Source organism: Plectropomus leopardus, chromosome 21 (assembly GCF_008729295.1).
Source record: "Plectropomus leopardus isolate mb chromosome 21, YSFRI_Pleo_2.0, whole genome shotgun sequence".
In the NCBI taxonomy this organism is placed as follows: domain Eukaryota; kingdom Metazoa; phylum Chordata; class Actinopteri; order Perciformes; family Serranidae; genus Plectropomus; species Plectropomus leopardus.
This window is the reverse complement of record NC_056483.1, coordinates 12,688,018-12,702,975: the sequence shown is the minus strand read 5'-3', so window position 1 is coordinate 12,702,975 and position 14,958 is coordinate 12,688,018. Positions and strand designations below refer to the sequence as shown.

Sequence of the window (14,958 nt, the reverse complement as noted above, 5' to 3'; positions counted from 1 at the left end):
TTTGAAAGTGGTTAAACTGGCTCAATGTCTGCTCTGCTGCTTTCTCCCGCAAAGCAGAAGAGTGGAGCTGGAGGCCAGTTATGGCTCTGCACACTGAGTTACGTTGTGTAGGCAGACAGGCGATAAGCTTTACCAACTTATTCACTAACGCCATCTGGCTCCACAGCTCCACGTCTATATGAAAACAAGCAGAAATTAGTTTCTCTGTAGTTTTAGGGAAGGTACAAGTCTCATTCGCTTTGCTGTATGTTTCCACTCACATAAAATGGAAATTTCAACTCAATAAATGTTTTTGTGAAGAACCCACTTTGCCTAAAAGTAATTTTAATCAACCCCCACTCCAAAAACATGATGTTACAATATTCTGTAGAATAAAAAAAGAGACAGCTGTTGTAATTTCAGCCTGTGAAAACAACTTTTACTGTTATAAGCGGCATTAAGCATGAGTGCTTTTCATCATCCTTCACACTTCTCTATCATCCTGTTTCTGGTATCCTTTCATTTCTGTTTTCCTATTTTAATAAAATAAATTACAAATGTACTCTCTCAATTTGAAAAAGAGTCCTTTATCTGTTTTTATAGGTATTTTTTATTACTTTTCAGAGACAAATAGCATAAAATAAATGTCATATAGATGCACTATATTATGGTTTTAGTTGTAAATGATTTGTGAAAGAGATGTGATACTGTCTGCCTCATTCTAGTTGTTTGCTTTCTAGGCAGCCTTTGATGCAAATGTTGTCTGTCTTAGCCAAGCGTCCCCCATTTAGGCACACGGCAGAGTTCAATTACCACAAAGAGCATAGGGCAGATGTTATTTCTGCTTCTGCCAAAGCAGCTGATGATCACGCTCTCTTTTCTCTGTGTATGAAAGAGTTCTTTGCATTTTTAAATCACCCTGAAATGTAGCAGCGACATGGCTCATATCATCTGCGGCGCTGAATCTCACACCGCTGCGTTTTTGTATTTAGCTCGTGTGCCCAGGACATCACTCGTAATTCATAGCTCCTGTAATATCTGAGCCTTCCTGTTTCATTCTGTTTTGCCTCAGATGTCTATTTATGCTGCCACTTTTATTTCCTCGTATTTCTGTCCTTTGAATGTGTCCATTCACGGCTTTCATTTCCCTTTCTGAATCTCTCTTTTGCCGTTCTAGAATCTCATCATATCCGGAGACAATTTTCATATATCTTCCTCGTGTTTACAGCACATTTTTGTCCGTATAACTTCACAATTTCGGATGTGCTGCAGATGATGTAATGCCGTTATTTTTGCATCTATTTGAGGGAAATTGATTTCTGTTTGCATCCACCATAGCCATGGGCTGCGTTTCCCAGAGCAATACATTCCTGAGAGCATCCAGTGTAATGCAATGACCAGTTTCTCAGAAAAGCCATTACTCTCAAACATTTTATTTTTGGCCCTTTTCATTGCTTACAGATCCGTAATGTTACTGTTGATGGAGGCTTTGGTGCCTGGTCAGGCTGGTCCACATGTAGTCATAATGACGGAGGCAGCGCTGGGTCGTGTCTGTGTCGCACACGAGCCTGTGATAACCCCGCTCCTCAGTGTGGTGGCCAGCAATGCTACGGCATCAGCGTCGAGGTCGCCAACTGCTCAAGGTACATTTTTGGTTGATACACATCTCTAATTCTTTCTTCTCTTTGTCTATAGTCTATGAATATGTATGTTCCTGTCTCAGTAAAAGAGAGGGTGATGGAGGGGTAAAGGGATAAGTGTAAAAATGTGTTTGTGTTAATTCCTGCACCCTCACACCTACAAGTCAGTAATCATACACATTTAATTGTCCTGTGCTGCCTTTTCTGTGTCAGTTATTTAGGGCTAACAAGTGTTGATTGGGTGTTTTTTTTTTTCACTCTCTCAGCTGACTTATTCCTGATTTTGACACTTTCGGAGTTAAAATTAACTGTTGCCAGTGGGCATTAAACATACTCTAAAAATGAAAGATACATGTAAGTCGATGAGGGGAAGCAAATACATATAGTCTTCTTTATTAAAGAAGTATTTCACTGCTGAAAAGAAGGTCTTTTGATAAAACTAGGCCATCTTTGCAGTAGAGAGACACAAATACTTTTAAAATTGGTGCTACATGACCAGAGAAAACATAGAAGAGAACTGTGGCATTCACATTTGCTTAAGAGGCAGAAAACCTCCAACTTCTAAAATGCAATGTGCCTCACCAGACCACTAAATGTTCCTGCTGGCAGGTGTCGTAATGAGAACTTGTCCATTTGACACAATGACTGGTAACAAACAACCTCGTATTACAGCTAAACAGGAAGCTAAAGCATGTTTGAAAACATATGAAGCAAGAAATATGCAACTCAATGACAGAATTTTCTTTTCTTTTTCAAACTGAGCTGTTTAGTTTTACAGTTTGATCTTTTAGTTTTTTCGGCCTCTGTTTTTACTGTGTCTCAAATTCTAGCTAATAGAACTAAACAGTGCATTATAATATTTTTCTGAAACATTTTAGAAGAGAAATAGGCAGTACAGTGACAGTTAATCAATCAGAACTGCCTATTTTGTACCATTTGATCCGAGTCTGGCAGTGGCAGAGGGGGGTGGGTCTGTGTCTTGGACCACCTCTATACCCTTTGTTTCCATGGTGGTGACATGGGCAGCTGGCAGCACTAAATACAGCCTGTAGTTCGAGCAACAGCCCTGAGAGCCAGTGCAACTCTGCCAGATGACACGTTTTGCGTCCTCTGGCAGCGTTTTGCTGGTTGAAATGGGGATAACTAGGCGTTGGTTAGATGGAGGGAAGTTTACCACAATTAAATTACACATACATTGTTATGATACAAAGCTGACTGAAAATTGGTTAAGTATCCCTCTAATTCATTTATCAGTTCTTTTTCTTCCAACATTAAATTAATCTTTCAGTCTAATCCATGTGTGAAAGTAGTAACCTGAGGCCAAATGAAATACCTTAAATCATTTCATCTGACTAGCAGTAACAAACATGTGAAATTAAAACTGAAACAGGAGCAGGAAAAAAACAGCTAATCAATATGTACGAAAGCCGTACCACAGAAATGCTTTGTGTGTCTTCTTTATTCATCTCTTGAAATAAGAGGTAACAGACATTTCATCAACTACTGAGATTAATGTGATTTAATAGTTAAAATCCTCTTGCTTTAAACATGTTTTTGTGTTCTTCCAGCTGTCATCACCTCTCCATCAGTAGCTAAGATAGCTAAGACTGATGTTGCTCTCTGTTTTTCCATAGAAACGGAGCGTGGACTCCCTGGACTTCCTGGTCTCCCTGCAGCACCAGCTGTGGCATTGGCTTCCAGGTCCGTCAACGCTCCTGCAGCAACCCGACCCCTCGCCACGGCGGACGAGTGTGTGTGGGCCAGAATCGCGAAGAGAGGTACAGCAAACATCCACCCACAGACGCTTACATGTTTATACATTCATTTACATGTACTGATTAAAGCAAATGCGAGATGTACATGTGTTTGTGTTTCTGTGTGTGTGTTGAAAGAAGCTGTTTTGCTCCATAAATCTGCAACCTGCATTTTCTGAACTGCAGGTTGCAAATTAAGGAACAAAATGACTTTCACTGTGACTTTTTCTTTTCTTTTTTTCCCCTCACTTCTGTCCAACTTTGTGACAGCCAATTAAGGAATGAGTGGGATAGGCCTGCGCTTGGGTAATTATCTGGCTTTCACACACAGGCCGAGTCCACGTTTTGAAGCTTTGGAGGCTTTGCCGTTGAATAATCGCCTTTTTAAAGATGTGTTTGTGTGGTTTCTAAGCAACCTTCAAGGCCTGAAAAAAAACCTGTTTTTCAAGGAGAAAGTATGAGAAGAAGCACAAAGAGACATGCAAAGCAACCCAGGTAGAGCAGGTCAAGAGATTCTTGCAGTTAAAGTTCTCTCAATTTATTCTGGTTGCCTCAAACTTAAGTTTAACGTTTGCCGAATCAGAAAAAACGACTGAGGAAAACTGTGACAGCTTCCATGGTGTTTGAAAATTAGTCAACTGTGGCTATATTACAATATTTCAATTCCATCTTAATAGAGACTGGTGTTTCTTTATGAACTGAGGCATTCTTTGTCTGTGTCCATCATCCTTGTTTCTCCAAGCGTGGTATCCTGCTGATGTTTTTCATCCAACTCCTGCTGGTAGCCAGAGGTGGAGGCAGAAAAAAAGTGCAAATAAATACAGTTCAGAGGGTACAGGGAAGGAAAAGGGAGAAATAAATTGTTACCAATCGTTACCACGGCAACGGAAACAGCATTGCGACGGACGAGTAATTGGATACGGCCTTCAAGGATGAACCTTATATTACATCCTTTTTTTCGCTTCTTTCTCTGCACTTTTTCATTTCCTCTCTCCCTCCTTTAACCTTCCACTTTCCTCTTTCTTACTCACTCAAGCTCCTGGTGGAGCAGTTCTTTTCTCAAGGACTGCTCCACCAGGGGCTCTGAGAAAAAAAAATATATGGAGTAACAGCCACAGCTCGGTTACTCACGTACCTCACCAAAATTTTTTTTTTTTAAAAAATCGCTGGCTGGCACTAAAGACCACAGGAGGCCAGAGGCAGGTTCTGCCACCCCCTCTCTTTCTCTTTAGTCCCCTTTGTTTCATCTCCCCTTCCTGCTCTCCGTACTTGCTCTGTTCAGCTATTTAAAACACCTTAGGCCAGTTAGGGGCCAGCTGTGAGGGCTGGAAGAGGATCTTTGCATGGGAGGAGCGAGAGTCTTTGTGTGCTTCAGTGTGTGTGTGTTAGAGAGAGAGAGACAGATGGACAGTAAGGTAGAGCGACAGAAAGAGAAAATGTGTTAACAGATGAATTATGCTTTGTCAGTTTGAGTCTGCCTGAGGGAGTAAAGGATCGGGATGCTAGAAAAATGTTTTTGTGTGTGTTCAATATGAGCACATCCAGGTGTGTCAGGCATGTATATCCCCATTGCTCTTGAAGAAATGAGAAAAGCTTCTCATTTTAAGTTAAACCCGTGTAATGTTGTCCAAAAACTTCCACCACATCTGTTGTTTATAGTTGCCCATGTGTGAAATCGGTCTTCTGTAAAGACTTCAGTCCGCATGGCATGAAAAAGACTGGCACTTTATCAGTTTTTTGCGCACTGAACGATTCTTTTAATGCTGTGAAAGAGTTTTATTTTATGGGGCGCAGGCCTCCTTTTAGAGGTGTTAGGCGTCTGCATTAAACCTCGCTACTCTCTTTGTTCTTCCCAAGTTGCCTCGAATACCCTGTTCGGATTAATGCTCAAGACTTATGTCAAAACATGCATGCATACGGCGTGAGCTCGTGTGTACACGTATTTGTAAGGAAGGCTAAATCTAAACCTCTTCTCTCACCTCTTCTTTCTTTAGCCAACAGCCTTCTCATAAGTTTGGCCCTGATTGTTTGCAGCAGGCAGAGCTTTTAAAGATAAAGCAAATGTTCTGAAACCGGCCGTGCACGACAGCGCTATGGGCTTAAATCTGGCTGGTTAATGCCTGCATTTATGAACCTTCTGTTGGTATTTCCCTCAGCACACTGACACCGTCCACTATGCTTACTCAGCCTATAGCGAGTAATTAGGAGCGTTTTAGTCTGATCAGCTCTGTGTGTTTTTAGAGTGAGGAGACAAGGATATGATGGACTAAAGCTATGACTTGTCTGGGGTGATTAAAGTGGTTATGATGATTATTTTAGGCTCTAAATCTGCTTCACATTAATCGCCATGGTTTTTCATTGTGCTAGGGTGCAGCAGGGCTTTTGGGTCTGCATACAAGTCTGTGTGCATCTGTGTATGTGCATCTTTCTTCTCCTCTCAGTTTTACACAAGATTGTAATCCACACCTCCCCTGACTTCTCCACACTCCTGTTTCCCCACTGTATCATCCCACTACAAGGGTGCAGATTAGTAAAAGTGAAAAGAGAAGACACTGCTCTGAGGATTTTTACAACCAGGGTATACAGAATGTAGCTTTTGATTTGCCGCGAACAATAGCAGAATATTTGGGAATAGTACAATGGAAATACCCAGCCTGAGCCTCTGGAGGAAGGGTATAAAGTTAAAGCTATTTTAGCACAAGAAGACTCAGTTTTCCTCAAAAGGCACCCATGTGCCAAAACACAACAAAATAGCAATAAAAGCAATTTTATAGTATGCGTAAAAGTTATAAAATACATTATATGGCTCTAATAAGGCTGGCAATCGTCTGTCGTTATTGTATAATGAGGACTGAGTAATTAAGTATTTTAGACATCGCAGTAATCCTGTCTTGTAAAACGATGTAATTAGAGATGATGCATGCATCTTTGTGGCTTTTTTAATAGGCTGTATCAATGAATTATGCAAAATGCATATGCACGTTCATTAAGATTTGAGATGGAATTTTCTTAGATGTGCTTTTATGCAACACTAGCCATTACGCCATGAACAGAAATACACCACTGAGCCGTCTTTGGTGGCATGATTCAATCAGATGTTCTGGTTCACAGTGCACCGTGTTCTCTGTAAGGCAAGGCCACATCAAAGAAACATGTTGGGTTTGTTCAAGTTTTTTTTTTTCTAAAGAGAAGTTTACATGCCTTTTCAGACATCCCTGTCTTGTGGTATGAGCTCTTTGTAGCTATTTCAATTCCGTGGCAAGGTTTCAGAAGTGTGGTGACGTCCCCAGTGCCCCTCACATATAATTTGAGTGTTCTGACAGATAAAGTAGCTATTCCATGTTCCACACACCACTCAGAGGACACTTTCATACATGATCAACTTACACGCACCAAGTATAAGCTAAGCTCTATAGACAAAGCTTGCAAACCACCTTACATCACTTCGTAGTTAAACTTGTAACTACAGTGCACAATCTGGTAATTACATTAGGGACATTTAATCAAAAATGCACATTTTTCCTCTTACCTATAGTGCTATTTATCAGTCTATATTTTTGTTTGAGTTGTAGAGTGTTAGAGATATCGGCAATAGAGATGTCTGCCTTCTCTCCAACAAAATGGAACTAGATGGCCCTCAACTTGTGGTACTAAAAAAAAATACATTTGAAAAACTCAACAGCAATGTCTCTTTCCAGAAATCATGACCCAGTCACTCAAGATAATCTGCAGACCTTGTTGTGAACAATTTCACGTAGTAACTATTTTCTTGCTACCAAACTACACCAACCAATCATACTGGATATGCTTTGTGGGATGAAAATATTTCCAGTGGCCAGCTGCATTAGATTTTTTGTGTTACTTTTATCAAAAAAGACAACAGCAGTCCTTCAGAGTTCAATGCGAAATACTGAGAGTCTTCAAAGTTTGCACACAGAAAACTGAGCTGGTCCCAGGAGCTGACTGAACTGTCTCAATATTACATTCACCTTTATGCTGTTCACATTCCCCTCCTGTTGTGGGCCTTGTTGGTAGTGCCCTCCTACTGCTACGCCCTCTGATCTCTACTCCCTACTCTTGCCACAATTGTTTCTTATCCTCTGAACATCATGAAATCACCTGAGTGCAGATGGCACACACACGCACAAACTTGAGTATAGACTGTGGCGGATCTATAAGCAAATAGGCAGCTGTTGCAACGACCCATAAGGGAAATGGTGGAGTGTATGTGGAGCGCATTGTAATACGAGAAAATGAAAGGGTAAAACCATTCTGGGGCGCAGTACAAAACAAAACAAAACAAAACAAAATAAGAAGAAGATAAAAATCTGCAGGTTAGTACACACATATTATTATTATTATTATTATTATTATTATTATTATTATTATTATTATTACTATTGTTGTTTTATTGTTGTTGTTGTTTTTAATATCATATTTTTATTTTATTATTATTATTATTATTTCATTTATTTTTACTGTTTTTGTTTTATACTTATTTGTTCGCTAAGTCATTTATTTGTGTTGTTTTCTTAAGATTCTCTTTACTTTAACGCGTTTGTTCCGAAACTGAGTGCAGATTGTGAATGTATTATCTTTTAGCTCACATCTTGATTAACAACAACAACAACAAAAAAGATAAATGATAATTATGTTTATTGATTGACTGAATTTATTGATACATTTATTTGAGTAAAAAGTTTAATAAATGTTTCCCACATTTATATCTCGCACTGTGAAGAGCATTAGCCTCTTGCTTCCTTCTGACAGGTCTAATTTGGTAAAAAGAAAATAAATCCTCTATGCAACTGCTCACAACAAGGTCTGTGGATTATCTTGGGTAACTGGGTCATGATTTCTGGAAAGAAACATTGCTGTTGATTTTTTTTAAAATGTATTATATAGTATTATATTGGAGAGAAGGCAGACATCTCTACGGCCGATATCTCCAGAACTGTGCAACTCACACCAAAACAATCTAGACTGATAAATAGCATTACAGGCAAGAGAAAAAATATGTATGTTTGATTTGGTGCTGAACTGTCCTTTAAAAGATGCATTTTTTTTTAAATAATAACAATAGATTGAATCAATTGAATCAACAATTGAAAGAGTTTCCAACATATCTCACTCTTCCTTCCTAGGTACTGTAATGAACACCTTCCCTGCCCACCCCATGTGTACTGGTCGGCCTGGTCGGCATGGGAACGCTGCACCGTGCCCTGTGGCGGTGGCATCCAGTCACGACGCAGAACCTGTGAGAATGGCAACGACTGTCCCGGGTGTGGTCAGGTATGTCACACAGAACAATAGCCATCACATCCTCATATCCGCCTCTCTCTATCTGTCTCTTCATTGTTTAGGAAGTCATCCTAAGCCATTTGATGCGATGAGCAGTCAGCGGTGATGAAATTGGAACATCTAACACAACCAAATCCCCTGGCTATATTTATATACAGTGGCAGCAGCCATCAGATTTATTACCAAGACATATTTAATACCACACACACACACAGTAATCACTCCTCATATGAATAGGCTTATTTTCTGCCACAAAGCTTTCTCCAAAGCGCGGATGATGCAAGGAAGTGTTGAAATATGAGCGTCCTCCTTGTTGACAGAATTATGTGATGCTCGTGTTATTTCTGCTGCTATTTTCACACACAAACTCATTCCCACAGTCCTGGTAAAAATAAGCAAGAATGAACATGATAGCTGTAGTGTCTCATGTCCCTCTTGGAAATGGATTAAAGAATGTGGGTCAGGGTCTTGTGGATGCATGGGGATCCTTGAAGTGTGTTTTTTGCTTGTTTGTTGCCTCTTTTTTCCATCATTTTGATAGAAATTTGAGTTTTTGTTGGATTGGGGATAAAATGATCCTTAAACCTGACTTTTTCTAAATGGCTAGTTTAAATTTAGAGTTTAGATTCAAGAGTAAAATCAGGATTTGACATGTGTTGGAAGCTGTTTAAATTCACGTTAATATGTGCGCCTTCACAGTCTGTATGTATGCCGAATACATTTTCAAACACAGGCATTTTGTGTAAAATTAAAAGCATGTTAGATTAAAGAAAAATGCTGAAAAAGCATTCAATGACCCAAATCACATTAAGCTAAAAGAGCACATCCCACAGGTTGTGTAATGGCCCGTTGTGCTGCTAAATAACACACTGCCAGCACTATGAAACATCCCACACACAGGCCTTACAACCTCAACAGCATATATAGTATCTGATAATTGCCCATGACACATTAGTAGCTGCAGAACACCCCAAATGAAAAGACTGACCTCCCATTAAGTAGCAATTGAGCAGTTGCAACGTATCATCTCATGCACATTCCCATCAGATGGCAGCTGTCTTTTTTCTGTCAATGCGCAGAGACCATTATCCTCACAGAAGCATCCTGGGAATGCATCGACATTCCTGGAGGAGCTCAGTTCAGAAAAGGAAAGAGATGACGAGCACGAGGAGTCTCAGCACCTCGTCACTGCTGTCTCCAAAAGGGGAAGCCTGAGTGTCTGTAGTTGTGGGTATTTTTGATGTTTGAGCTCACTGAGCAAGAGATGTTAGAGATGGTTGTTTTTCGGTGTCAGGGGAGGGGACAGTTTTCACAGTGATTACAAACAAAGAAGTTACATTCCCTTTTGTTTTGTTTTGTTCCCTCGTGACTCCTTGTCTTTGGCCACTGCGACATGGACTTAATTGGGGCCATCTCAGCCACCAGAGTTTGTAATTACATGCAGATTTCAGAGACTCCTTTCCAGGGGGGGGACTTTATTTGGACAGCTTGGCTAACTTGTAATTATAGCTGCATATTTACTCTGATCAAAGAAACATTTGCCGCCTTCCATTTACAACCCTGATAAGGTGCTTTAAGGCACAGCTGTCAATGTTTAACAAATTACTTCCATGCACTTAAGCCCCTTAAGAAGTAAAGCTCAAGTGTTCAAGACAGGAAACTGTTTGAAAAAGCATACACCTTTCCAATAAAGTTTGTGATGCTGTGATTTGTATTCAGCACTTGAAGATCAAGGATGATGGGAATACGTTTTTTTAATTTCATCAAGGACCACCCCCACCCCCCCAAAAAAAGTGAAAAGTGTGATGTAGTTGGTTTTTTATGTGCCATCTGTCTGTGCGCTCTTCCCCTGGACAGATCCATGTTTAATTAAACAGAAGGAGACCACGCACACATAATCACACACACAGGTTGCAGCTTCTGTCATCACAGCTACTTTTTTAGGCCAGACACCCTGCAGAGACCTAAAAAGCTGAGCCCTGTGTAGGTCTTTGACGCTAGAGCGGCGTATCTACGTGTGTGCATTCATGTTTACCTGTCAGGATTGATATCGCGGCAGCCACCTGTGATCAGCTCCCGGCGTTTGCCAGACATTAATCGACAGCGATAAGCTAACATCTGCTCGGTGTTTTACAGGGGTGTCATGCAGGGAATTTGCAGGAAATACTAACTTTTTGAACTTATTTTGAAAAGTATCAAAGATGAACTGAAGTTGGAGATAACATTCTGGTCAAAACTCCCAGCATGAACTGCTGAGCAAAACATCTATTCAGTTGTTACTTTTTTGTGATTCTCTATTGATCCCTGAAGCAAAATCTATGTTTATACCCCCTCCACAGGGAGCTCACAGCACATAGTCACAGACAAAATAGTTCAAGTGAAGCTAGTAGGGATTCGGGTCAAGGGCACTTTCATTTAAATAAAAGTGTCTCTATTCACTATGCAACCCTGGTACCCTTAAAACAAAATGTTGTCACATGCATGATTAAAAGAACAAACTCTGTGGCTGCTTTATTTCCATGAAACCTGCCCTGTTTGCCCTGCAAGTCATTGACTGAAGCCTCAGCAGTCTTATCATCATGGAAGTATTTAGTCCTGAGGGGCTCTGTGCTTCATTTTGCTGACGCAAAAGGCCACATGACTGCAACTTCATCAGTCTGAGCCATGGTCCGTGCAGCGCTGCTCCGTCTCTCTCGTTTCACTGTATCTGCATTACAGGTTTGAATCCCCAGAGGAGCCAGCAAAATCTGGGCTGGAAATAAACAAGCAAGGCTCTGGTGGCCCAGCAGTAAAATACTGTACCAAGAGTACAGCACTCAACCCCATCCTCTCCTAAAAAAGAGGATGTTTGCTCAGTCTGGCAGTCTTTGGATAAATTGGAAGAAAAACGATTTTTTTCCCCAAACCATGAAGCAGTGATTCATTACAGCTTCATTAAGCAATATTGTTAATATAAAATGTAATATTTTTAATATCAAAAACTTGAGTTGGTAAATTGCAATCTTGCTAAAAGAAAATTATTATTTATATGAACCTCCTGATGATGACCACACGTTGAAACCCACATGCTGTTAATTAAACGACTGACTGAGGAGTTGATTAAGAAAGAATCATTGTTCATGAGCATAAAAAGAAAAAAATACAGACAGAAAGATATCAGTTTACTCTTATTAATAGAGTTATCGTCAGCTTGGTTATCAGCCATGAGGACTTCTTTTTTCAACCTCTAGAAGCAGAAATTAACATAGAAAAACCTCCACAGACTTGTCCAACCTACATAATGCTTAAAAGAAAACATTTTTCAGTGCTTTTCCCAAGAAATCTGTTCAGCAGACCCTGTACAATTTGTTAGATGTATTGTAAATGTAGTCATCAAATGGCATTAAAAAGATCCTAAGCCAAAAACTTAAATTTCAGCTCAACATGCAATGATTATTTATTACAGAGCAGTCTACATAGGGCCGGGGGGAGCCGTCACCCCTTTAATCTCATAAAGCTTGATAATACATTTGACAAAAAAATCATGTACTTTTGTTGATATTGATTTATTGACACATCAAATCTAAATACAGGAAATGGTTTCAATACTCATTTTCTGCAGTATTGATACACCGGTACCAGCTGCGCTTTCTCACTCCCTTTATTGTTATTTTTAACAGTCATTCTGCTGTTCTCTGCTACAAACCAAGAAAGAAAATTCTTCATCATCATGTTATAGTTTTGTCATATATATTAAGCTTTTCCAAAAAAAAAAAAAAATCTTTCTCCATGGTATTGAAAAATGTATCAAATATTGATATTTTTCAAGGCGGGTTATTGTATAGAAGGTAGATTCCAGAATAGTGACAACTCTATTATAGTTTTTTGAATTTTATTAAACACATTTCTCATGATGACAAAGCAAGGAATCATGGAGTTTGGTTTCAATTATAAGCTACAGTACTGTGTTGCTGTATAACTAGCTCGTTCCTCCACACTTTCTCATCCAGTCTGTGGAGATCGGATAGAAGTGGTACATTAACTGGATTTGTCAAAATCACATCATTCACATGCTTAATTTAATAGTATCAGTTGAAAGAAGGTCTGCTCCAGAGGTCTCTGTGACATTCACTGAGGTATTCTTTACTTTATACAGTGAAGTACATCAAATATTTCTCAGATCCCAGGATCAAAAAGCACCATTATTCTCGGCTGAACTGCACATCTTGACTCTGCCTCTCTCAGTTAAATAAGTCAAATATGGGCCATGCAGGCCTGACGATGCACAGAGCTGCTTAATGACACCAAGAGCTGTTCTATTTACCTGCCAGTCGTGCCGCCAGACTGCGAAATGAAAGTTAAGTACCCGCTGTTTGTGTAGGCAGACTGACGTATGAACACACTTGTGTGTTTTTTGCATTGTTCACTGTTTGTGTGTGTGTGTGCGTGCGCGGGTGCATTGGCGTGTAGCCGGGAGACCTGCTCCTGGCCGACAGCAGGCTTCATTATGGAGTCAGACTGGTGGGGGAGACAGAGAGAGAGAGAAGTCAGAGTTTGACAAAGTGTGTTTTGGTCGGCACTGCTAATTGAACTGATGTGTCATGGAGACTTGAGGAACATTAGGGCCTCTGTCTTAGTGGACTTGACCACAATAGATAAAGACGTATGCCCTGGAGAGGATTAGTCCCCTCATATCTCACATCTGGACCATTCGTGTGTACATGTAGGCATCCTTATATACACACACATGCTTCCTTCTACCTCTCACTCTCTCTCTCCTACAGCTCTCCTAGTCCAATAAGGAGTATAATGAGTGTAATGACGGTAGGAGGCTAGAGAGGCACAGTTCCTTATTATTCACCTCCCACAACTGGCCGGACACCATAGAGAGCTTTTTGTACCTTCATACTCTCTCCTCCATACACACACACACACAAACACACAGACACACAGAGTCACACACGGGAGTAAAGATATACAGTGTATTTCACCCTCCACTCCACATTCATACATTCTTCAATAAAAATAAGGAGAAGCTGAGGGCTTACTTCCCCAGCACTCAGACACTATTCTGAGACACACACACACACTCACACACACACACACTCTCTTTCCGCAGCTTGTATCCCCTCAGCCTATAACACCTAAAAAAAATAAGCAGAAAGGTCTGCGGATGGAGACAGAGTGAGATAGGAGTTGCCTGAATCCATAACTCGCCATGCATAAACTTATAAACATGCACGCGCTACACACACAAATCAGTGCCAAAGTGCCAGTAAAGTCAAACTTTTGCTCCACAGACACCCTTACACATTTGCACACACAAACAGCCTGACCACCACTTCCATACTGACCAACCGCGTTTTCGTGCGAGGCAGTAACGATGCTATCAGGCGTCCTCCTCCCACCCAGCTCTCCTGAGCTCCAGCCAGAAACACATTACAGAGCTGCCCGTCTCTGAGCAGCTGCCTGTTAAAGGTGTTGCACAGCATAAAATCGCTGCTCTCCATTTGCCCATAATGCATACCACTGCCCCCGCGGGGGGGGGGGGGGGGGGCTACAGATATGAGTCGAAATCAGCAGACTAATTGAATCCAATTTTGTGTTCCACATGCCACTTGTCACATTCGACTGCTTTCCGCCATGTTTTCACTTTCGGTTAATTTCTCCGAAATTGAGATGTGAGTGTGGCTGAGTGAAGAACACAGCAAATGTTTCCTCGTTTTTGTTGTTTTCCTGTAGTTTTATTACTTTGTTTTATTAGCTCGCCATATCGACTGGAAAGAATGAAGTGAGACATTTAAAACGGCTCATTTTGATCAGCTTCTTTTATTCTTTCATTTAATTCAAATACAGTGCTGCTCTTTCATTTTGTTCACAGGCACATTCACATGGCCAACATGTAATATATGCCTAAGATGACCTATTCACTGCTGTGGCTCACTGAATGTCATTTGAATGGAGTTATGGTTTTTTGCTTGTGTTTGTGTGTGTGTGTGCGTGTGTGTGTGTGTGTGTGTGTGTGTTTAGTTTATGGGTTTTTATGGGCAGAGCTATACTGATGTTTATTTCACATCCTCAGGTCCATTTTGAATGCATTATTCAAAACATGTTATAAAAATTGCTGCTCGTAAAGCGGGGGGACTGTTTTTGTTTTTGTTATTATGCCAGATTTTGAATTCACATGCCTACCCGCAATAACAAGGCTCCTTTATTGCAGGAAAAGACAATAAGCTGTCCACTGTCCTTCAACATTTGTTATTGGATGAAATAGTCCACAGCAGGGGTTCTTAACCCTTTTTCAT

At 40.4% G+C, this 14,958-nt stretch overlaps 1 protein-coding gene across 4 annotated transcripts in view; it reads left to right on the top strand.

The window, feature by feature from the left end:
• Positions 1–14,958, top strand: part of sema5a (sema domain, seven thrombospondin repeats (type 1 and type 1-like), transmembrane domain (TM) and short cytoplasmic domain, (semaphorin) 5A) — a 146,606-nt gene that overhangs the window by 97,912 nt on the left and 33,736 nt on the right. For all 4 annotated transcript variants that reach the window (XR_006107011.1, XM_042510744.1, XM_042510742.1 and 1 more), the window contains 3 exons: positions 1,441–1,622; positions 3,254–3,397; positions 8,518–8,665. Coding sequence is in view for 3 of the 4 variants with exons in the window: in XM_042510744.1 (XP_042366678.1) it covers positions 1,441–1,622; positions 3,254–3,397; positions 8,518–8,665 (474 nt within the window). In the remaining variant the exon portion in view is untranslated. The remainder of the gene's footprint in view (positions 1–1,440; positions 1,623–3,253; positions 3,398–8,517; positions 8,666–14,958) is intronic.